The 23,489-nt window shown below is 55.5% G+C and overlaps 2 protein-coding genes across 12 annotated transcripts in view; one reads left to right on the top strand and one right to left on the bottom strand.

Moving 5' to 3' along the window:
* The window catches only part of FAM168B (family with sequence similarity 168 member B), a 58,276-nt gene extending 53,637 nt beyond the window's left edge, over positions 1-4,639 (top strand). For all 5 annotated transcript variants that reach the window (XM_072757436.1, XM_072757437.1, XM_072757433.1 and 2 more), the window contains exon 7: positions 154-4,639. The gene's annotated coding sequence lies outside the window, so the exon portion shown is untranslated. The remainder of the gene's footprint in view (positions 1-153) is intronic.
* A 688-nt stretch (positions 4,640-5,327) lies between these two features.
* The window catches only part of ARHGEF4 (Rho guanine nucleotide exchange factor 4), a 91,042-nt gene continuing 72,880 nt past the window's right edge, over positions 5,328-23,489 (bottom strand). Inside the window, exons 1-12 of one of the 7 annotated variants that reach the window (XM_072757421.1) lie at positions 20,145-20,388; positions 19,334-19,395; positions 18,617-19,128; positions 15,610-15,789; positions 14,525-14,701; positions 12,850-13,029; positions 10,852-11,084; positions 10,465-10,594; positions 8,920-9,051; positions 7,917-8,160; positions 7,063-7,140; positions 5,328-6,514 (exon numbers count right to left, since the gene is read on the bottom strand). In XM_072757421.1, coding sequence (XP_072613522.1) covers positions 6,363-6,514; positions 7,063-7,140; positions 7,917-8,160; positions 8,920-9,051; positions 10,465-10,594; positions 10,852-11,084; positions 12,850-13,029; positions 14,525-14,701; positions 15,610-15,735 — 1,452 coding nt within the window. In that variant the 5' untranslated portion in view covers positions 15,736-15,789; positions 18,617-19,128; positions 19,334-19,395; positions 20,145-20,388 and the 3' untranslated portion in view covers positions 5,328-6,362. Of the gene's footprint in view, positions 6,515-7,062; positions 7,141-7,916; positions 8,161-8,919; positions 9,052-10,464; positions 10,595-10,851; positions 11,085-12,849; positions 13,030-14,524; positions 14,702-15,609; positions 15,790-18,616; positions 19,129-19,333; positions 19,396-20,144; positions 20,410-23,489 lie in introns of those variants that run through there. The other 6 variants (XM_072757420.1, XM_072757422.1, XM_072757423.1 and 3 more) reach the window with 6 other exon arrangements.

The following is a 23,489-nucleotide window of genomic DNA, read 5'->3' as shown; positions in this document are numbered from 1 at the left end:
ATGGGAACTGGAAGCAATAGCCTTTCCTGCTACTGCCCTTTCTGGTCCTAATGGATTTTGTCTTCCTTGGGTTGAATGAAACACCTCTATTTCTGGAGCAGCGGTGCCAGAGGCGCTCTTTGTTGACTCCATGTCTCTCTCTCTCCCTTCCAGATTTGAGGATGGAGCTGTGCAGTCACATCATGGAGGTTCCACAGCTGGTGCTGCAGGCCTCGCGCCTCCAACCTGGACTTTCTTCTTAATGCTCTCGACACTTAGCTAAACACTACTATGGCCCGGCCCAGCAGGTCCAGTGCCATTAGTCTCCAACTAACTCTGTGGGTTGGTCTTAAAGTAAATCCTGTTTTGTGGGCTGCCTGGCAATTTTTTAGCTAACTGTAATGATAAAAAGGGGAGTATTAATCTATTCTGAATCATATCTAGTTGAATGCATGTTTAAAAAAACAAACACAAAAACAAAGCTTGCTCAATCTACCTGCAGTGACTGATGCAAAACCATCATATGCAAACCCAAAGGAATGGAAAAGCATTTTATAACATGTATCACTAATGCACTGTTGTAATGTATCCAGAGTCTTAAAGTTATAAGTGTTAAAGTGAATTTCTTCATAGAGTATCTGAAATCCCTTAGATGATTCTTCAGCCTTTGGGGTTGAGGTGGGTTGCCAGTTGATAACGTGGACTTTGACTTTTCAGCATTCTGTTTTTTTCACACTGACTGCACGGAATGGGGGAGAGTATGGGGAGGGCCACCACTGCCTGGGATGCAGCCAGTTTACTGGGCATCTCTTTCTTGCCGTTTAGTCTTGCCAGGGCATTGTGGTATGGACATTCTTAAAGATGATCATAAAAGTGTAGAGTTGTGTGGCCAGTACAGTTAGGGGCAAGAAGTGGTGTCTGTATCAGCAAAGCACTTTTCTCTGCCATCTAAGTTTTCCTAATAAGCCTCTTACGGATAGAGGTTTTCTGTATCTTTACTGGAAAAGTCCTATGTAGAACATAAATTGTTTTTCTGGGATGGAAGGTACATGAAGGAGAAACAGCCACACTTGGAGGACGTATTGGCTTCTCCTTTATTTAGCTTAGAAAACCATTCCCCCCCCCACCTCCCCTGAAATGTTTCAGTCCATTGAAAACGTATGTAGGCGTTGCTGTCGTCTCGTCTCCCCCCCGCCAAAGAAGGGCAAAGATTTCAGCTGTTATGAAGAAAGTTGTATATTTAAGAACTATTTTAAACGGGAACAAAACTTTATTTAAAGTTGTTTCTTTTAGAGAGGCAGGCCTGTGGCTGTGTTGGGGCCCATCCACCTGATGGAGACTTGTCATCTGAAACCGTTTGGAGGTGGCTCCTGGAAATGGGTCTGTGGAGGTGTGAGGGAAGGGCTGGTACCTCGTCTGTGAGCCTTGTCTGCCATGTCTTGTAGCTGAGGGCTTTTAGCACAAAGCAGGTATGGACAACATAGGGCCAGGCAGAATCAGAATATATTTGCCTGCTGGGATTTATTTGGAAAGGACTTTTTGTGTTTAAGGTCTGAATATTGTATATAAGAAACAAAGAGGATTTATGCTCAGCTTGTATTGAGGGAGTGTGCGTCTGTTCAAAGAAGGGGTGGGAGGGTGAGGGTTTTGTTCCCTTTCAGCAGTCTGTCAGGTGGGGGTGTGCTCCTGTTCACCCCATCATTGTTTCAAGTGTTATGGGCTTTGGTTGGGGAGGGGACCCTACTCTTCTGTCTCTGGCAGCTAGGTCAGGGCTCTGGCACTGGTTTGGCATTTGGCCTCATTTGTTGAGTGGGACACCTGAACTCTGAGCCTTTGGTAACCTTATTTTTTTATGGTAAGTACCCCATAATTTTCGTTTTCACATTTTATTTTATAAGAAGTTTAGGAATATTTTTGCATGGATCATTGTAAACAGAAGATTCCTTATTCCTAATGTCTATTAATGTAGTGTGCTTACTGATAAGTTCTTTAAATTGCTCATTAGCACTTAACCCACATGTGTGTTTGAGAGAGCAAGCGAGATTGTATATGTGTGAACCATTTACTCCAGGCACATGGTTTGTGTCCAGTTCTTCAACTCTTTGTTGGTAATTCCATCTGTATAATAGATGGTTTGTAATAAATATCTGATAGGTTCTAAGGGATCCAGGGCTGAACTGACCAAGTAACAGAAAAGTCAGTTTCCCCAGTTTAGTGTAATAGATTAGGAGAAAATACGATTTTAGTGTATGCTTTAAAAAAAGCCCTAGCACCAGAATGGGAACACACACACACACACACAACTATATGTAAGGGATGGAATTATTTGAATTGAACAGAAGTTATATAGGATGCTTCATTGGGCTTGCTTAAGACATGGCACACACAGGGCGAGTGTTTTCACAAGCACTGAATTAATTGGTGTTTTTGAGAGCAAGGAGGGTGGGTTGCATTTTGCCCCCATTTACATCAGCTTCATAAACTTTCCCTTACGATTTTTTAAGATCTTTTTCCCTTTTGTGAAGGTGTGTTTGAAGACTTTATCAAATATTTTTGCATAATGGAATACATCTGGAAATCTTTTCAGTTTTGAACCTATCAGGGCATAGCTATCAAATATGATAATGAAAGGTAGATCTTGTCTAGCAGGTAAGAATTTGGACATATGAATAGTAGCAAAACTATCATAGGTTGTAATTTTAACAGCATTGAATTCCAGTAAAATTAAGGAATAGATTTCTATTATAAAGTTCATAATTTGATATCTCAAGCATAATAGTGGAACATCCAGAGAAACTTAACTTTGGTCGGGGGGGGGCGGGGGGGAATGTGACATTCCTAATTTGAGAGTCTTTCAGCTGAATTATGGTTCTCTTAGAAGTGGAGATAGGCAAGCAAAGGACCTAATTTTTTTAAACAAGGATGTCGTCATGGGTATTTAAAAAAAATTTTGTTCTACAGCTTTTCTTCTAAGGTTTGGGAGGTCTGTTTTTCTGGTTATGGAGATTTTGTTTGGATCCGGGCTGGTGACTTGAGTGTTTAGTAATGAGCGATGGTCCCATTAGCTTGCTGCCTCTGAAAAGTGAGACTATCATCAGGGCCAGGTCCATTCATGTGATAGGCACAGAGGCAAGGTACTTCCAGAACCTTTTAGATCTCTTGTGTTAAATCTTTTTAGAACATTCTCGTTGGTATGGTTATTAGGCCTGCCAGTTGCTATTCTGTGAATCTGTGTCTTTTGAGTGCTATGCAAATGTAGTATTTACAGGAGATGAGAGAGGTCTTGAACCTTGGGCTGGGCACCTGGTTGGTGGACATCTTGCCCTTCCCATGCTGGGCATATAGTGCCTTGCTCCATCTGGTGGCACCATCACTTCTATAATGAGAGGAAGTACATTTTTAAGGCACTTTGGATATGCTGATATCTGGCCCAGGGGTTGCTATGAGTGTGCCTGCCAGTTGGTAGTAAAAAGTGGCAAACACCAACCACATCTATATTGGGGCCTACTTCAAAATGGAAATCCAGACTTGTTCACCTGTTCTTGTAAACATTTGGAAACAATATTTCTCTAATTGGGCCACCTTCTCCCCATCTGGCAGCTAATGGCTGGATATCCCAGTCATTGCCAACCTGAGTATTGCCCAGACGGGACAGGATGCCTGTCTGACCCCTCAGCAGGCTCGCAGGCAGTTTTAAGGGTGAGTGGCTTGAGGGTGGGGGGCAGCTTCTGGTTCTTCTCTGGTGCTTTCTAAGGATGGGTGGGGGTATCTGTAGAGGAGTGTGGTTGGCTCAGGGGAAGAGCAGACTGCTTAGCTCTCTTCCCTCTAGCATGTCTCAAATGTTTGTGTGTGTTTTTTCCCTGAGCTGGTTATTATTCAGCCTGAGCTTTCCTGAAGGTCCTTCAGACTTTTTTTGAACAGACTTGCAGATGACCTGCTACAGAGGACGGTCTATCTTTTTGGGTAGAAAGTTGCAAAGTTGATCTTAACATGTTTCAGAGGATTTGTCCCCCCTCCTCCACCCCTATTCATTTGAAGAGCAGAAAATCCTAGGGGTAACCTTATTTGAATCCCAAAGACTAAAGTCCGCTCACTTGGGACAGGGAGACAGAAGAGAGGCAGGCGTCTGTTCAGGGAGCCTGCGGTGGTCTTCAGGAGCTCCCAGGGCTGGTGTTTTGGAGGTGAGCCTTGTCAGTACCCCCCTGGGTCTTTATGTAGACTAGTGGTCAGTAAAATAGCTGGGCTCTGCTTTGCTCCTGGCAGGGTTGCTGTGATGGAGGAGAGCCCCCAAGGAGCCACATGGATTCAGACTGACTAGGAAATGGTTCCTTTTTTTTTTTTTTTTTTTTTTTAATTTTTAAATACTGGTTTTTTTTAGACCGTTCTCTTGGTACTTTTTTTAAGCTTAAGTCAGCATTGTCTTCCAGTGTTAAAGGCATCCCTCACCTCTGCATTGAACTTACGGTGTCAATCAATATAAAGGAATGGAACATCCATCTTGAGCCAGTTCCATTATGTGTAAATTCATACTATTTTAATTTTTTATGCAATCTGATGAGTAGATGAGCTCAGATTTAAAATTCTTAAAAGCACGTTTATTGTAACAAGAATTGTTATGTATTAATACTGCAGTTTTCAATAAAGATTGACTTGTGTTGCATATTGCGGTTTTTAAATTTTTTTCCCCTGTAGGTTTTATTTTGAGGTGGCATGGCCTTGCTGGGAGGTGATGTAGCTTCTTTCACGTTAGGAAATCCAGGGTTTGGGGGCAGAGGGCCTTGTGGTGCTCAGCCCCAGGGACCTTGTGTCGGGTGTAAGGGTGTGTGGAGGCAACAGGTTGTGGGGACTGTCTCCCCAAGAGGAAGGGAGGGAAAGCCGGCCCTCTTCCTCTTCTGGTCCTCTGGCCTGGGTCCTCCTGGGGGGACACATTCTCCATTTCACTGAGGAGGATGCTAAGACCCAGAAAGATCGCAGACTGCCTGACCCTCAAATTCACATTTGCTAAACTTCAGCTAAACATGGACTCTGGGAGCAGTGAAGGAGGCAGTGGGCTTCTAGGCCTGAGTGGGTTGCAGGCGCTGAGCCAGGACAGCTCCCAGGCCATACACTGTTTTCCCAGCTCCCTGTGAGCCTCTGAAGTACTTCTCCCATCACCTCTGCTTTTTACCACCAAAGCTCTGAGGGCATGGTCTGCAAATAAATGAGCTCCCACAGCACTGAGTGATGCTGTATCCTTTCTGTTGAAGGAAATGCCCAGGGCAGAGATAGGTAAGAGGTACGGGAAGAACAGGGAATGCAAAGGAGAAAATACACAGACAAAAATGGAAAAACAAGGGCTGGCAGCCAGGTTATTTTTCATAAGTTTTTTATGAAATTAAATGTGGTTTCTGGCTTGGAGAAGGTATAGTGCAAGAGTTGACTGTACATGCTGCTGAATCCCCGTGGGCAAGAGACAGCTCAGGTTCTGGTTGTACTATGGGAAACCCTTCTCAGTGGGATGTGGGCTTCTCTTTAACTCACATGCCCACCGGCCTCTGGGTTGGTGGGTCAATCCTGGGTGCTGGGCCACAGAATTCAGTCCTTATGGCTTCTCACACTCACTTAGGGTAAGGCAATCTTTCTGTGTCACTAATAACAATTCTTTTCCCCATTGTTAGAAAAACCACACAATCCAAACCAAAAAAAAATGGGACCAGGTTGTGGAGTCAACCCACAGCTCTATGTGGACTGGTCACGAACCCTGACAGATGTATGCAGTGACTATGGTTTTGTTTTCTCTCCACTATAAACAGACACATCACAAGTGAGGAGGGTGTCCAGCAGCCAGGGGTGTCTAGAGGGGCTGGGAGGCAGAAATGAGTAGGCTCTGGGCTGGACATTTTTGTGCACAGAATTCTACTTCCCACCCTCCAGCGATGCAAGTTGCCTGGCACCAGCAGCTGGGGACCGGGGGCCTGAGGGGCATTTGGAGGGCAGAGGTGTACAGAGCCCAACTTTGCAGAGGCTAAAGGCAGATGGTTTCCTGCCCAGAGAAAAGAGGAGGAGGGATGATTAAATGTCCAGGGAAGAGGGTTCAGAGCAGCCAGTCTTCTCACACACATTGCCCTGGCCGGGGGCTCTGCACTGTGGCTCCCAGGAGGCCCCACAGAAGTCCAGGGGGCAGTGGGAGGCTCACTCCTGTGGGCCCCTGCCCCTCCGGCTGGTGTCTTCTGTGCACCAGTCGTAGGGAAGAACCCACAAATGGGGGGCCAAGCAGCTCTCTCAGTCTGTAGCTTCCAGTGTGCATGAGGCAGAGGAGGCCACATGCGCTGGGCCTCAGGGGAAAAGGCTGGAGGCCCACTGCCGGGCCAGGTCCCAAGAGTGCTGCCAGATGGGAAGCTGGCTCACTTGCGGAAGGGTGCCAGCCGGCTGATGCTGTGCCAGAAGGTGGAAGGCTTCCGCTTGGGTTCTGCCAGTACTAAGACCTGTTGCTGGGGCAGGCTGGTGGGTAGTGCCGGGTGCTTCTGGCGTGTCAGGTAGTAGGGCCGGCTGAGGGCTAGGCAGAAGAAAGGGATCGTACGTAGGTGCCTAGGGAGCCGGGTGGCACAGGGCAGAGCAGCAGCCTTTGCTTGGTAGGGGAGTGGGATAAGGTCTGTCCCACGGGAGGGAACTTCCTATAAGGGCAACCACCTCCAGTGGCCTGGGCCACCCTCTGGCCTGCAGAGCACATGGACAAGGGGCCAGGGACAGTGTGGGTCCTGGAGCTGCTCCGTAGCATAGGCCCCAGGCCAGGCATTTCACATCTCTGAAGAAGTGGAGCTATGAGCTCCTTGGCAGGGGGTTGCATGGAGGCGTGCCAGGAACAGTCCTGCATGGGGAGCTGTGATGTCACTAACGGTGCTGCTTTGGGAGACCCACGGGAATCGAGAGCAAAATCAACTGCTCACACTAAAGCTTTGTCACTGGTGGCCTCAAATACCTGCAGTGGGCAGTGGGCAGTAGATGGGCCCCAGGGGCTAGCTGGCTTTGCCCTGGGGGTCAGAGAAGAGTCTGACCGTGGCTAGGGCTGGGCTGCTGTTAGAAGAGAGGGGACCATCCACTTACCTTTGGGCTTCCCAGCGGCCTGCTGCTTGCTGGCATTCAGCATGGCTTGCTTTCTCTGCAGCTCGGTGATGGAGAAGCCTGAGAGGAAGAGCCACACAAAGGGCACTTGGCTTACTCTGAGGACTTGGCTGCCTTTCTGCCTCCTCCCTCCTCCCCATCCAGTGTTCCTCTTGGCCAGTGCCTCCTGGTATCTGTGTGATCCTCTGGGTACTCTGCACCTCCCATAGGGCCTGGGTCCCAACATGCTGCAGAAGCTCAGCATTCTGCCCAGACAGCCTGCCCTGGCCAACAAGGCAGAGGACATTACATGCCCAAGGGCCCTCCCACATGGCTTTCCATACTCCATCTCTCACCTTGACCCAATCCTTGATGTATCAAGCATCTAGTGTCCGTCCTTTCCACTATGGTAGAGACTCCTTTCCCAGACCAAGAGCAGCCAATCTGGTCACTCTGAACATGATGCCCAGGGGCCCATCAAGAAGAGAGAAATGCAGTGGGAGGTGCCTTGCTTATGTTGGAGTGGAGGAGGCTTCTCAAAGCCAGTTCCCAAATCCTACTTGAATGGATTGTGCTAGAAAAGGGCTTCGCTAGGTCTCTGCAGCTGAGCAGAGGGCCCCCACTTTATGGAGTGTGCATGCATATGTGTATATGTGTGTGTTCTGGAAGCAAAGCCTAACAGACCAGGGGGCCCATGCCCCAGGGCTGAAACAAAGAGATGTCCTGGAACCTTGCTAAACCCTGAGGCCCTTGGGCTGTGGGACACGCTGTTTCAAGGCTCTCCTGACCTCACATTCAGGAGTCAGGAGGGCCGGGTGGGCTCTCACAGTGGAGCAAGGCTGAGTAGGGTCTCGCACCTGTCTCCTGGTCCAGCTGCACTTGTTCCCTCTCCCTGGCGAAGGCCTTGAGCCAGCGCTGTTTCTGCTCAGGCTTCCTGGCACACAGCAGGTGACTCTCTCCTGTGGCGCCGCAGAGCAGCCGGAAAGCATTCTTGACACTCACGTGGAGGTCTCTGTCTTTCCCATCTTCCAGATCCACCACCTCCAGGCCATCCATGTCCACTCGGCCCTTATAGTACAGCACATCCCGGCGGAGAAGGTCCTGCCAGAGACTCCGTGAGCTCCTGACCTATCCTGCTTGTTGGGTCCCTCCCAGGCCTCTGAACCACTCTCCTCACCTGGCACCCTGCAATTGGGAGGGCCAGTGGGCGGCACACCCACTTTCCCAGCAGATGGTGAGCTCATGAGGGCAGAGTGAGTGTGATTTGGCCCACAACTCTGCTGAACCTATAACGGAGGGGCCTCGTTCCTTTGATGAACATTTACTGACTGGCCTGGAGGGTCTTTGGGGTATTCACAGTCTCATGGGGAGGGCCCATGTTGCATGATAAAGAAGGGTACCAGGCTTACCAGGCTGGGCCCAGGGCCAGTGCCAGGCACGTTACATGCACAGGGCCCCTTGAGCCATGTGTTGAGAGAAGTAGAAGCTAATAGTGAAGAAGCAGCAGAAGCAGAGGACTCAAGGGCTCAAGGGGAGCTGAGTTTTGCAGGGACAGGAGAGGTGGCTTTAGAAGCAAGTAGGGGCTAGATCAGGAAGGAGGGTGTTTGTTCTCAACAGCACTGGGCCCTGGCCAGATTATAAGGGCCATCCCGTGGTCTGTGGGCTACTTGGCTCCCTCTGCAGTCACCCTCCTCTGGCCCCTACAGACCTGACCAGGGAAGAGCCTGCTCTCCTAAAGGTGGGAAGGGAACCACCACTGTGTGGCTCCTTTTCTCTGGCAGCTAACTCCCAGCCCTCAGCTTCACCCCTTCCCTCCTGCTCTAAATGGCTCATCCCAGCAGGGCATAGCAACTCTGGTACCTTCTTGCAGTAGATGAGCTGGTGGTCAAAGAGAAAAAACATCCTCTGCTGGCTCTTGGCCTGTGGCTGTGTAACACGAGTCAGCTCCCCCGAGTAGATGAGTTCTGAGCTCCTGACCAGGAGATCTTCCCCCTGGGAGACCCCAAGGAGAGCTGTGAGCTGAATGTACTCAACGCTGGAAGCCCCCTCCACTGGGTCCTGCCTCCTGCCTCCATCAAGAGTTGGGAAGGCTCCCCACTGGCCTGGCCTGCCTGTGGCCTCCACTGGCAAGTAGCAAGCAGCAGACCACCGGGGGAGGGGTTGCTCTTGAAGCCCAAGGAAGTGGTGGGGTTACTGGGGGTGGTGAGAAGGTCATTTGACCTGGAAGTTGCTATCTCAGCAAAATGGGGCCCTATGACAGCCAGTGGCATGTGTACTTGACATGTGGCTAATCCCTGCTGAGATTATCATACTAGTAAAAGAACACCCATGTTGAAGACTATATAAAGAATGTGAAATACTTCACTGACGATTTTTTGCTGAGTACGCTCTGGAATGATACTTTGGATATATTGAATTAAAACATTAAAAAATTTTAAAACATTAAAATTAATTTCGCCTGCTTTCTTTCTGTTCTGAGATGGCTGTTAGAACACACACGATTACCTACGTGGCTCCCTTGATATTTCCATCAGATAGGATGGAAGTGCTGTTCCCGAGAGTAACTAGACCTGGCTAGAAGTCACCCATGAGCCTGGTCTTTTAGGGCTAAGGAAGTTTTCCCAGCTAACTAGTTGATCCCTGAAGCCCCATCATCAGACTTCAAACTTTCAGGTTAGGCCCTTCCCCCTTCCGGGTCCTCCTGGGGAATACAAACCACATCCGGGAGTTCTTCGCAGCCCTTGAGTTTGAGCTAAGTGAGTCTGTAGTGGTCTTTAGCCAGGGCTGGGGCTCAGAACCAGTCACCGGGAAAATTAAAAACCCGGAACAAAACAAAGACCACAGTGCTCTGCCCTACCGCCAGAGATTCTAATTCCCTATTTCTAGGGTGGGGTCCAGGAACCTGTATTTTCATCACATTTCATGGCTGGTGAGTGGAGGTGAGGGAACAGGATAGAAGACCTTTGGAGGACAGGAATGTCCCCATTAGGTCAAGCACAAAGACAAGACTGGCAGATATAAGGGGTGTGTGCAAGCCGGAATGGAACCAGGGGCCTCTGACCCATGCTTTTGGTCATGCTATGGCAGGGCTGAACCCTTCTGTGGGGAGGCCCGGGCGCTAACTAAAACTTGGGGTCTGGCCTGTCCCGCTGGGCTGGCTGGCCCTACTAGGAGCAACAACTATTTCACACATTTGCTCCTCTCTTGACCCTGAAAGGGGCCATCAGGCCTGTAGCTCAGTGCTCCGGTGGGTTGGATGGGGCAGAGGACCAGCTTTCCTGCCACTAGTTCCTATTTGCCAGCTCCCAAGAGCACGGCTTCCTGCTTCGGCTCCTTCCTAGATTTTTTTAGGGGCAGAGCCAGGGGCCATGCCCCATGGTATTTTCTGAGGTATGGGGCCTTCACCTCCCAGTCCTCTATGGAGCTCTGCCACTGAGCGATCTTGTCGATGTTTTCAAGCCTCCGTTTCCGCTCATTAATGAGCTGGGCCACATTCTTCATGGCATGTAAGGCTGCTTCCACGTCCTTGAAATCCCTGGGGCGGAGCAAGATGGGAGAAGGCTGCACTACAGAGAGCAGAGAGCCCCCCCGCCCCAGCTGCTTCCCTCTGGGGCTCTGCCCATGCACACCTGTCCTCCTAAATACCCCACCTCTGTCCTCTTCCCTCGCTACAACAGCGCATGACAGTGGGGCTGCTGTACTGTGCGCGGGCCGGTGCCTGGAGCGGTACCCCCACGCCACCTGCGCCCCACACGGGGCCTCCGGCGGGCCCCCACCCCAGCGGCCTCCTACCTGTGCTGGGGGGGCGTGTACTTGAGGAGCTCGGCCAGCTGCAGGGGGTACTTGCAGATCTTCTGCACCGGTGTTAGCAAGAAGCCGTCCAGTGAGATGTCTATCATCTTCTGCAGCAGCCGGCAGGCCTCGAAGAAGTACACGTACTTGCTGAGCTTGCCGAGCCGGGACAGCTCCACGCAGGCGTTGGGGTGGTTGTTGCAGTACTCCGAGTAGATCTGGAAGTCCGCTTGCTGGGGGCACACGCACGTTAGCATGGGGACCCCCGCCCTTCTGGGCCACCCAAGCAACCCAGCCACAGTGTCGGGAGGAAGCAGGAGCCTCTGCGTTTCCTTCAGGAGCTGGGCCGAGAGGGCCGTGGCTCTGCTACCTGCTCCACTGGGCACACACTGTATGGAACTGGGCACAGGGATGCGGGCGGGCTGCAAACCGGCCTTGTGCGCGCCCTGTCACCACCGGCTTTCTCAGCCGGGCCTTGGGCAGGTATTTTGACTCTGTGTCTGGTTTTTGGATGAAATCAATGATGCTAGTAAAGAAGCACTATCAAAGCCAAACACCAGAGAAAGAGAAGGGAGAGAAAAAAGAGAGGAGAAGGGGAGAGAGGAGGAGAGAGGGAGAGAGAGCGAGAGGAGACGGGGTAGGGAGAGACAGAAGAGAAGAGACGGAGGGAGAGAGAGGAGAGAAAGAGATTAAGAGGTTAAATGGATGCCAGGGTCTGGCTGTGTCCCCTGTGGTGTTTTCATCCTCAGCCTAGGTCTGGCTTCTCCTTCCCAAAGCTCCGATTTCATACGTGAATGGCCGCTCTGCTGCTTTATCCAACACGTGACAGGTGCGTCTACGTTGTGTGTGTATCCTGCGTGAGACTCACAGGGCCTCCCCCACCCCTTTTTTTAAAATTCCATCTACCCGGAGCCAGAGGAAGGCCAGGTAGTCCTTTAGTGACGAGGACTTCATGGACTTAGGTGGGAAAGGATGGCGACAGCAGTGTGGCTCCGCTGGGTTGCTGTGATAGTCCCGCTAGGTAATATGCACAAAGTGCCTGCCCCTCCCTGCACCACAGTCCTGTCTGCTGAATGATTCGCTGCAAATGTCACACCCATTCAGGTGCTCTTAGCCTCTGTTGGCTCCTGCTCAGGGAGTCTAAGGTCTCCCTGTCCAGTTCTCCCCCTGCCACTGGAGTGAGGTGCCAGGGCCTTCCCAGCAGCAGGAAGGAGCCCACACTGTCCTTAGGGGCTGGCTGTGGCATCCTCTGCTCCACCCCCCCTTTGGCTGCCACAGGAGAGAGGTAGTGACATGTGCCTTCGTTACCAGCAAAGCCAGAAGGAGTCCATGTGCCCAGACCAGTCCAGTGGACCTTGGCTAATTGCCCACTGGCGTTTAGATGGGAACTAAGCCCTGAATATTCACAGACTCCAGTTTTCCCACCGCGTGACACAGCCCAGAACCTGTATGAGCAGCTCTGAGGATGCTCAACAGGTGGCCCAGCCCAGCCCAGCCCTGTCTATTCCTTACTCTAGCCCAAGCACATACTTCCAGGCACATGCCCAGACACCCCTGCTCCAAGGAGCTTCTCTCCCAAACAAGCAGAGACACCGCTAGAACAGTGGGAGGGTGAGGGCAGTTGGGCAATAGGATGTGGGGCCTGGAAGCTTCTGGAAAAGAGCAGCCAGTTGCTGGGGCTTTAGCCTGCAGGGTCGACTTCGGAGAGGAGGCAGGCATGGGAGGAAAGAGCAGAGGGAGGCTAACGTGTGCTGGGGCCAGGATGTGTGTGCGTGTAGGGGAGTGGGGACCCCCCCGCAGAAACTGATGGGGCGGGGGGCTGAAGCCGGGCAGGGGGCTAGGGCGGGTGGATCTCAGCGGCGGAGCAGAGGGCGGGCAGGGGGCGGTCTAGCCCGGGCCAGGGCCGGCTGGGGCTGAGGCCTTTGGGGCAGGGGCACACGGGGCACACGGGGCAGGGGCTCGCCTAGGCGGGAGCAGGGTCCGGGCGGGCCTGCTCACGTGCTCCAGGAAGCAGGCGCCCAGCTCGCTCAGGTGTGGGCGCTCCCGGTTGAACCTCTGCTCCAGGGCTCTGGCGAAGGCCTTCTGGCAGCGGTAGATGTCCTCGATGTTCCCGAAGATCGTGCGCAGCTGCTCCTCGCTGAACATGTCGGCGCGCCTGCGGCACTGCCTGATGTAGCCCTGCGCGGCCCCCACGTGTCTCTCCGCGGCCGTCGCCCCCCCCCCCCCGGCCTCCCCGCGGCCCGTCACCCCCAGGTCTCTCCGCGCCCATCATGCCCCGTCACCCCCCAGGCCTCTCCACGGCCCATCACCCCCAGGTCTCCCCACGGCCCGTCACCCCCAGGCCTCCCCGCGCCCCGTCACCCCCAGGCCTCCCCGCGGCCCGTCACCCCCAGGCCTCCCCGCGCCCCGTCACCCCCAGGCCTCCCCACGGCCCGTCACCCCCAGGCCTCCCCGCGCCCCGTCACCCCCAGGCCTCCCCGCGGCCCGTCACCCCCAGGCCTCCCCGCGGCCCGTCACCCCCAGGTCTCCCCACGGCCCGTCACCCCCAGGCCTCCCCGCGCCCCGTCACCCCCAGGCCTCCCCGCGGCCCGTCACCCCCAGGCCTCCCCGCGCCCCGTCACCCCCAGGCCTCCCCACGGCCCGTCACCCCCAGGCCTCCCCGCGCCCCGTCACCCCCAGGCCTCCCCGCGGCCCGTCACCCCCAGGCCTCCCCGCGGCCCGTCACCCCCAGGTCTCTCCGCGCCCATCATGCCCCGTCACCCCCCAGGCCTCTCCACGGCCCGTCACCCCCAGGCCTCCCCGCAGCCCATCACCCCCAGGCCTCCCCGCGGCCCATCACCCCCAGGCCTCCCCGCGGCCCGTCACCCCCAGGCCTCTCCACGGCCCATCACCCCCAGGCCTCCCCGCGGCCCATCACCCCCAGGCCTCTCCGCGCCCATCATGCCCCGTCACCCCCCAGGTCTCCCCACGGCCCGTCACCCCCAGGCCTCCCCGCGGCCCGTCACCCCCAGGCCTCCCCGCGCCCCGTCACCCCCAGGCCTCCCCGCGGCCCGTCACCCCCAGGTCTCTCCGCGCCCATCATGCCCCGTCACCCCCCAGGCCTCTCCACGGCCCGTCACCCCCAGGCCTCTCCACGGCCCGTCACCCCCAGGTCTCCCCGCAGCCCATCACCCCCAGGCCTCCCCGCGGCCCATCACCCCCAGGCCTCCCCGCGGCCCGTCACCCCCAGGCCTCTCCACGGCCCATCACCCCCAGGCCTCCCCGCGGCCCGTCACCCCCCGGCCTCCCCGCGGCCCATCACCCCCAGGCCTCTCCACGGCCCATCACCCCCAGGCCTCCCCGCGGCCCGTCACCCCCCGGCCTCCCCGCACCCCGTCACCCCCAGGCCTCCCCGCGGCCCGTCACCCCCAGGCCTCCCCGCGGCCCGTCACCCCCCAGGCCTCCCCGCGGCCCGTCACCCCCAGGCCTCCCCGCGGCCCATCACCCCCAGGCCTCCCCGCGGCCCATCACCCCCAGGCCTCTCCGCGGCCCATCACCCCCAGGCCTCCCCGCGCCCCGTCACCCCCAGGCCTCTCCACGGCCCATCACCCCCCAGGCCTCTCCGCGCCCCCTCGCCCCCCGCCGCGGCCCGTCGGGTGTCTCCCCGGACCCTGCCTCCCGCCCCGCCCCTCACCTCGCAAATGTCCCGCAGGTGCTTGATGTAGTCCCGCTCGGTGCTGAGGATCTCGTTGATGACGTTGGTCCGCATCTGGTCCCTGCTGCTCTGCGCCTCGGCCCCTGTGTCCTCGGCCCCGCGGTCCCCCGCCCGCACAGCCGCGTCGTCCGCGGGCTCGTCCTGGTTCACCCGCAGCTGCAAGGCGGCGGCGCGCGGGGTCAGCGCCCCAAGCCGACCCCACCGAGGGTCAGCGCCCCGCGACCGGCACGCGGCCGCAGCGGGAAACTGAGGCGGGCAGGCCCAGCAGCACCCACTGCCCCTCCCGCCTCCCCCTGCCCTGCGGGTCCTGGGCTCAGGGCGGGGAGTGGAGCAGATTCTTACTCCCTTAGGGACTTCGGGAACGATGCCCGCTGGCACCAGGCCAGCCCTCGAGAGGCTGTGACGAGGGCCGCGGGGTGGAGCCCTCCTGGCGCCCCGCCCCGTGGGTAGGACAGGCTGGAGGTTCATCCCCGGGGTCTGGGGCAAGAGAAGCAAGAGATGCCCCCAAGGCCTGGGCTGTCTCCTCCCTTCTGCCCTCTGCCTGGTTTCTGAGATGGCGCCGTGAGACCAAAGGCTGCGAACAGGCCCTGGGCCCCCTTTCTGGGATCTCCTGTGCCAACGGCCTAGGGGCGCAGGCCTCAATTTTCTTGGGTGCAAGTGGCTGTTCCCAGCTCCCAGGGCATCTGAAAATTAACACTGCGAGGACCCCCCACATTTCCTGCCCCTGTCAGAAGTGCCCGGTACTCAGTGTGTGTGCAGGTGGGATCCTGGCCCGCGGGTCCCCGCAGGAGTCCACCCACCAGCGTCCCTGACCGCTCCTCTCTGGACGCCGCGGGCACCGGGCACCGGCGGGAGGCATGGGAGCAGGCAGGAGCAGGGCCCCCCACAGCTCTGTGGCTGGCCTTCTTGAGCCTCCCACCCTATGCCCACCCCACAGCCTGGCAGCCCAAGCACTGCCCCGAGGGTGGGGCCGGGAGGGGAAGCCCAGAGTAGGTCCAAGCTGGCAGTTCCGAGCAGAGCCAGTTGGCTCCTCCGGGCATAGGAGAAGCTCGCTGGGCGCGTACCCTCACGAAGCTGGCTGGAAACCAGCCCTCGCCGTCCGCAATGCGGCCCCACCACCACTCTCTGTTGGTGGCATCCATTACTTCGATGACATCCCCAGCTTTGAAGCCCAGTTCCTGGTCATCCATGGTGACATGGTCCCAGAGTGCCTCGGCACAGACCGCACTGCCATCACTGATGAGCTGCGGAGAGAGCCACAGACAGGCAGATCAGTGACTAAAGCTGCCATCGGCCCACTCGGCCCACTCGTGGGACAGGGCGCTCCTGCCCTCTAAGCCTGGAAGGCCCGCGGAGGGGAGCGCGGCTCATGTTACAGAGGAGTGAGCGGAGGCTCCCTCCGAGCCAGTCACTCTTCGGGGGACAAGACTATGCCCCGGGCATGTCTACATGGGCAGGGCTCAGGATGAAGCTGAAGTGAACGTGACACTAGGATCCTGGTGAGCCACAGAATCTGAGACGCAAGCACGTTCCTCCCCTGCGCAGGGCGCAGCTTCCTCCCAACCTCCTGGGCCAGGGATTAAGTCGTTGCTCCCAGTTTCATTGGTCACCTCTGCTCTGTGATGCTGTGACTGAGCTCGGCAAACTGCATTTCCGCTGTGCCACTGCCCCATTAGGTTCTCCTGATGTGGCACTGGAGGGGAGCACAGGGCTGCAGGGAGAAGGGGCTCACTCCCTCCTGCTGGCCTCCCGTGGACTCGCATTACCCGTGGGTTCGTCTGGCGAGAACAGCGCTGCTCCTCCGGGCAGGGGCGCGCAGCCATCACACTAGCTGGGTCGGGTCCTGTGGTCCTGGACACTTGCCCAACCAGCCTCTCGGCCCTGCCCGCTGCCCCCACCAGCTCCAGCTAGCGGAGCGGTACCTTTCCCTCCATCCTCGGTCCCAGGCCCCACGGGATCCTCAGCTTTAATCGTTCCAGCTCCTTTCCTTTATTCCCTAGCTCTAGGCGAGGTGGGTACATCTTGCAGCTGCCACCTCTGTAACAGATACCTCAGGCTTGTTCTTGCCACTTGGTTATGGAGTCAAGCACTTTATACCTGGCTCACAATTCCTTATATTAATTTCTTTCTGATGAAATAATTCGGTGTGTTTCCTTCCTCCCACACAGTAATGGACCTCCCATCAGGAGGGATGGGCCCCTGCCCCAAGGGGCAGGGACACGGGACTCCCTCCTCCCCCATGCCCCAAGCAGCCTTGTTCTTAGAGCTCCATTTCTTGTTGGGCTGATGCCTGCCCTCCCACAATGTGGGCTCAGTTTCTGCTCCATGAATAATGAATGGCTCTGGGGCTTATGACAAGAGGAGGGCGCAGGTTGGGGGCTATACAAGAGGTGAGATCCCTGCCCCTCTCTGCTAGGACCAAGTGTTGGCTCTGGCCTTGACAGCCACAGGGTGGCTCTTTTTGGCAGTCAAGGCCTCAGAGCATCACCAGTCAGACCCTGTACACTATTTCCTCCTCTGAGCTGCTTGCCCCTGTCCCTACTCATGAGTGTGAATCCTCCCTTGGCTTCAGGTCCAGTGGAGCCTTCTCTGGGTGCTCCCAGGGCAGTGTGTGTGCTATTCCTCAGACCAAAATGGGACCAGAGCGGGGCTGTAGCAGGACTGTCTGGGTCTCCAGCTGAGAGTTCTAGTAGCTAGGAGGTCTCCCTGAGCCCCCAAATGGGCAGGGTGAGGGGTGGGGTAGGCTACTGGGGTACCAGAACCCACTCAGGCCTTCCTTCAGTCTGAGTAAGCACATTCAGAAACCTCCAGTTCATGTTTTCTGGGGATTAAACCTGCTCTAAACCCTGATGAAACCACTCCTCAGAATGATCCACAGCCTATTGTACACGTACTGTCACATGCGACAGCCATGTCAGGGGTGACAGCTGCAGATTCCTGATGCCCACCCAGGGACCCTGGGCACCAAGCACTGGGTTATTTCTGGGGGACTGCATGCCTCTTCAAGGGACCATGGCACTCACCCCTGCTAAAAAGATCTACTACAGGCATGGCCTCTCCTGCAGGAAGGCCCGGCCCCCCGGATCAAGACCTCCTGGCTGCTGTATGAACAAGATGAGACAAGAGGACTCAGCGAGGCCACATGACAGTGCCTGCTGTACCTAGGGAACAGGCACTAGACTAGGCAGCCCATAGCTGGCACTCTCCACACAAGCAGGCTACCACCACTAGCCTCCAAGGATCTTGCCTGAAGACAAGGAAGAAACAGAGTACTCGAGGGTGGTGCGGGTGGGCCTGTGAGAATATGGGATGCAGGTGAATGTCCTCTTTCAGGGACAGTGATCCCAGGTAAGCAGGTGCATCATAACAGAAGGTATGTGTGACCATGTGTGAGTGTGAGCATAAGGACAGAGGGTGTGTGTGACCTCAGGCAAGTGTGTCATCACAATGGAGGGAATGTGTGACTATAGCCTACTTGGGTAGTTTTGACCCTTGAGAGGTAGGTATTCTGAGACCCCCTCATCCTGCACACACACATGCACCTGCCAACACACATTTATACACTCACTAATGGCACGCTACACTTTGATCTCTCAAGAACAGTCTGCCATACTGCAGGCGAATGCTGTCCGTCCTAAGTTCACACCAGCTGCACAGGCAGGTGTCCAGGACATCATGGAGGCTGCCCCTCACTGCCAGAGCTCAGCAGGGAGGATGTAATACAGACGTAGCCCATGCAGCCCAGCTTCCCACCATTTCCCATCCCAGCTTGGGCCCCACTGATATTAACCAGGTCAGGTGTCTCCTCCTAACCCCAGGTTCTCTCAGATGAGCCCTCTTGTGTGGCCCGGTGCCTCCTCCTGCTGCTTTCTCTGCCAGCCCTTGCAGAGAGGTACAGATCCTCCCCAGGTGGTTTCCTATACAGCTGCAGAGGAAGGACTCTAGGTATGAGACAAAGAGGTAGGGCTCCCTAGAGAGACCAAAGTTCGGGGCACCTTTATGGACAAGCCCTCACATCTGCCTTGTCCAGTCATCCGTCCAGAAGCCCTTATTGGTGGTGGGGGCAGTCACCTTTGTCACTTCCTTGTTCCAGTACCTTGCTGTGCACAGGAGGTACGTGACAGAGACACAGCTGTGAGTAACTCCCTGTGCTTTGGTTCCGACTGATGCACCGTGACAATGTGCTCTCCCTGGTCCACACAGCTCCTTGATAGCTCCACAAATGGGAGCACTCCGTCAAGTTAGAGCAGTGACATGAATAATTTCTGTGATGTCACCAAGACGAAATATAGCTCCAAGAGGTCAGAGATGCATTCTACCTCCAGGACAGCCCAGAGGCCACCAGGGCCCTCACTGGATGAGTTTCTGGGCAGAAACTCTGATGCTCCTTGTCTGATGTGCAGCTGCATGGAAGCCCAGATTCAAGTCCAGCAGGCTGAGGGGCAGGATTTGCATGCTCTTTCTTGGCCGGGCAGCGGAAAGCACAAGCTGGCTGTGAGACAGGGGATGTTTAGGTGCAGGCAGGCAAGGAACTGCTCTGGGGTGGGGGGCAGGAGGCAGGGGGCAGGATCCACTGCTGTACCCTAGAGAACGTGACAGGTTCAGGAAGCCAGGCTTGGCCTCAAGGTCCCCCTGATGACTACCCACCACCTTGCCCACCCTGCCCCACCTCCTCCTCTCTCTCACACATGCTGGTGGAGGATTCCAGTCAGACAGTCTGGGAAGGAATGAGGCTCAGCTCCTTCGGGTCCCTGTACAGGAGGGGACAGGGATAGCCAGCATGCCTACCTTGGAGGGGTGCAGAAGGGGCTCTGCCTGTAGTGGGGGCAGGCTGATGGAGACACCTAAGACTGAAAATGGGGAAAGCAGCTGCAGATGACATGTAAAGAGGAGCCGACTCATCTTCCCAGACATTTTCCACCCCAGTCCCTCTCCCACACAGTCACATGTACAGTTTCCAGACAAGCACACAGCCGTGGCCACAACAGCCTCTGCTGCCTCAGGTGCACGGAGATGCACCATTTAGCCCTACACACGCCGCACATGGCACGAAGGGCAGGTGGAAAGGCCTGCGGCACCCGTGTCACCATGCCCTGAGTCACCCGCACGCCTGGCCTCAGTCCCCGGGGCCGGTGGGGGAGGCGTCCCAGGGTGGGTCCCGTGCGGGGCTCGGGGGGCCGCACGGGCTGCTGCGGGCTGGAGCAGTGGCCCAGGGAGGCCGGAGCGGCCCCTGGGAGGCCGAGGCCGAGGCCGGATGATGCGCGGCGGCCGGAGGGGGTGATGCGCGGCGGCCGGAGGGGGTGATGCGCGGCGGCCGGGGGGATGATGCGCGGCGGCCGGGGGGATGATGCGCGGCGGCCGGAGGGGATGATGCGCGGCGGCCGGGGGGATGATGCGCGGCGGCCGGAGGGGATGATGCGCGGCGGCCGGGGGGATGATGCGCGGCGGCCGGAGGGGATGATGCGCGGCGGCCGGGGGGATGATGCGCGGCGGCCGGAGGGGATGATGCGCGGCGGGGGGGGGGGGGGGGATGATGCGCGGCGGGGGGGGGGGGGGTGATGCGCGGCGGCCGGAGGAGCGCAGCGCGGGCGCCACTCACCACTGCGCGGTTCCCCGCGGCGCCCGGCCGGCGGTCAGCGGAAGGCCAGCAGGAAGGTGAGCACGACGTTGATGAGGACCAGGAGCGCCAGCACCGCGAAGACCACCGCGCGCTGGGCGCCGGGGGGCAGGTTGCAGCGCAGCAAGGCGCGCAGGGCGCTCCCGGGGGCCGCGGGGCGTCGCCGGGACTGCGGGACCCTGGCCATGGCGCCCGGCCTCCCGGCTCCGCGCGGCCCGGAGATCCCGCGGCGACAGGGCGGGAGCCGGCGGCCGGGACCCGGGGGGGGCGGGGGGGGCGGAGCCGCTGCGCTCGCCGGGCCCGGGGCTTCTCGGCTCGGCCGCGACGTGCGCGGGGCGTCGCCAGGCCCCGCAGCCCTGGCAACCGAGCCCGCCGCGGGGGCGGGGTAGCGGGGAGGAGGGGGGAGGGAGGAGGGAGGAGGGAGGAGGCTGGGGAGTCCGCGCGGCCCTGGGCGGCTCTGGGCGCCTCTGGGTGGTGGGCGGTTGGGGGGACCTCGACGCGCACCGGCGGTTGTGCCCAGGCCGCCGCGCGCAGGGGGCCGCGGTGATGCTCGGGGCGAGGGCGGGGGCCGCGGAGCCGCGGGGGGACAGGGGATCTGCGCAGGAGTAAGCCCAGCGCTGAAAGATCAGGTCGCACAGGGATACAGGGATGCTGGAGTCAGGACTTGGGCTCAGGACACACGTAGGTCATCCACATGGAGGTGCTCCGGGAAGGTCCTCACTCAGGACCTCTCCATCACAGCAGCATTTTGTTCCTTTGGAAAAGCAGCTGCCGCATCCCTGCCTCCTCCCAAATTTGTTGAGGTATGACGGACAGACAGAAACCGTGGATATTTAAGGTGCGCGACTTGATATTCTGAAATGGTATACACCGTGGAGTAGTCACCGCCATCGGGCTAATGACCACCATCTCTCTCACCGCACACGGTTACCAGTTGCGTGTCTGTGTGGTGACACCGCTTAAGATCTATCCTCTTGACACATTTCAGGTGCACAACAGTGTGTTGATAGCTACTGTCACCATGCCGCACATTAAATCTCCAGGACCCATTCATCTTGCAAAACAGACACCTTGTATCCTTTTGTCTGACATATTCCCATTTTTCCCTCCCCCAGCTCCAGGCAACCATCCTTCTCTCTGCTTCTGTGAGTTTGACTTTTAGATTACACATTTATAAGTAAGATCATGCATTTTTTCATCTTTCTATGTCTGGCTTATTTCACTTAGCATAATAACCTCCAGGTTGATCCATGATGTCACAAATAGTGGACTTTGCTTTTTTAAGGCTGAATGATAGTCCACGGTATATACATCACAGTTTCCTTGTCCAGTCATCCGTCAAAGGGCACTTAGGTCACTTCAATGTCTTTGCTACTGTGAATAATACTGCAGTGAAGATGGGAATGCAGATTTCTTTTTGAGATCCTGATCTCATTTCTTTTGGAGCATCTGGATCAAATTATTCTTTTTAAATTATTTGAGGAATTTCCATTATATTTTCCAATCTACATTCCCACTAACAGTTTCTAAAGGTTCCCTTTTCTCCACATTGTCACCAACACTTATCTTCTGTCTTTTTAGTAATAGGCATTGTAAGAGATGTGATACCTCATTGTAGTTTTGATTTACGTTTCCCTGATGATTAATGATGTTGAACATCTGTCCACATATCTGTTGGCCACTTGTATATCTTCTTTTGAGAAATGTCTATTCAGGTCCTTTGTCCATTTAAAATGAGTTATCTGGGTTTTTTTTGTTATTGAGTTGTATGAGTTACTAATATATTTTGGATATCAATCCTTTGTCAGATATATGGTTTGCAAATATATTATCCTATTCCACAGATTGCCCTTTCACTCTTGACAGTTTCCTTCACTGTACAGAAGTTTATAGTTTGGTGTAGTCTCACTTACCTATTTTTACTTTCATTACCTATGCTTTTGGTATCATATCCAAAAAACTATTGCCCAGACCAGTGTTAAGAAGGCTTTCCCTGAAAAAAATAAAAATAAAAAAATAAAAATAATAAAAAAATTTTAAAAAAGAAGCCTTTCTCTGTTTTATTCTAGTAGTTTTATGGTTTCAGGTTTTTGGTTTAAGTCTTTAATCCATTTTGAGTAGATTTTTGTGTATGTTGTGAGGTAAGGGCCCAGTTTCATTCTTTTGCATGTGGTTCAAGCAGCCTTTTTTTTAAAATTTTATTTATTAATGAGAGACACAGAGAGACAGAGAAGCAGAGACACAGGCAGAGGGAGAAGCAGGCTCCATGCAGGGAGCCCAATGTGGAACTCGATCCTGGGACCTGGCGTCACACCCTGAGCCCAAGGCAGATGCTCAACCACCACCCAGGCCTTCCCCAAGCAGCTTTAAAAACAAAAACAAAAACAACCAAAACAAAAAACCCTATGGCAGGGGCACCTGGGTGGCTCAGTCTGTTAAGTGTCTGTGTTTGGCTCAAGTCATGATCCCAGGGTCTTCAGAACAAGTCCCAAGTAGAGCTCCCTGCTCAGTGAGGAGTCTGCTTCTCTTCCTCTTTCTGCTCCTTCCCACATTTATGCTCTCTCTCTCTTTCTCAAATAAATAAATAAAATCTTTTAAAAAAATTTAAAACCCTATGTCAGCTATGCAGGAGTTTCCACTGTCTCTCTGACAGAGGCTGCAAACTTAATGCTGTAGGGCTCAAAGCTCATGTGCAGGTGTCTCAACAGTGGGCTCTGTCACAGTCACCTTGCCCCTCTGATGGATCAGAAGGCTGCAGTGGAGGGAGCCGAGGAGATTTAAAAGCAGGTAAGAAGTGAGTAGAGATTTCTAGGTTCCATGTTCAACACTGTGCCTCCTTAGGCAGAAATCATGGAATATGTGCAGAGATGGGTGTTCACATGTGGGTGACTTTGTTTCTGTATGTTCAGGTTTCCATGTGTGGGTCAGTAACATGCCTGTAAGTGAGTACAGATGAGTGCACCTGTGGGCACCACCCTCCCACTGAACATGCCAAGCAAATGCTGGGATGTATTTGTGTATGTGGGTACCTGTGTGTGTGCCAGGGGAGGGTCAGGATTATATCCAGACAGCCTGGCTGCCTTCCTCAGATCTGAAGGTTCAGCCTGGTCCCATCTGTCTGGTTGTGAGAGGAAGCTTTTCTCTCTGTTCCATCTCTTCAGTTTTTCAGGAAACTAGGCTCAAGATTTGCTCCCTTGGAAATGTCAGAAAGGGAGACAGAACATGAAGACTCCTAACTCTGGGAGACGAACTAGGGGTGGTGGAAGGGGAGGAGGCTGGGGGGTGGGGGTGAATGGGTGACGGGCACTGAGGGGGGCACTTGACGGG

Source organism: Vulpes vulpes, chromosome 5, assembly GCF_048418805.1.
Source record: "Vulpes vulpes isolate BD-2025 chromosome 5, VulVul3, whole genome shotgun sequence".
In the NCBI taxonomy this organism is placed as follows: domain Eukaryota; kingdom Metazoa; phylum Chordata; class Mammalia; order Carnivora; family Canidae; genus Vulpes; species Vulpes vulpes.
The sequence above is the reverse complement of the archived record's forward strand: the minus strand, read 5'-3'. Positions and strand labels throughout refer to the sequence as shown.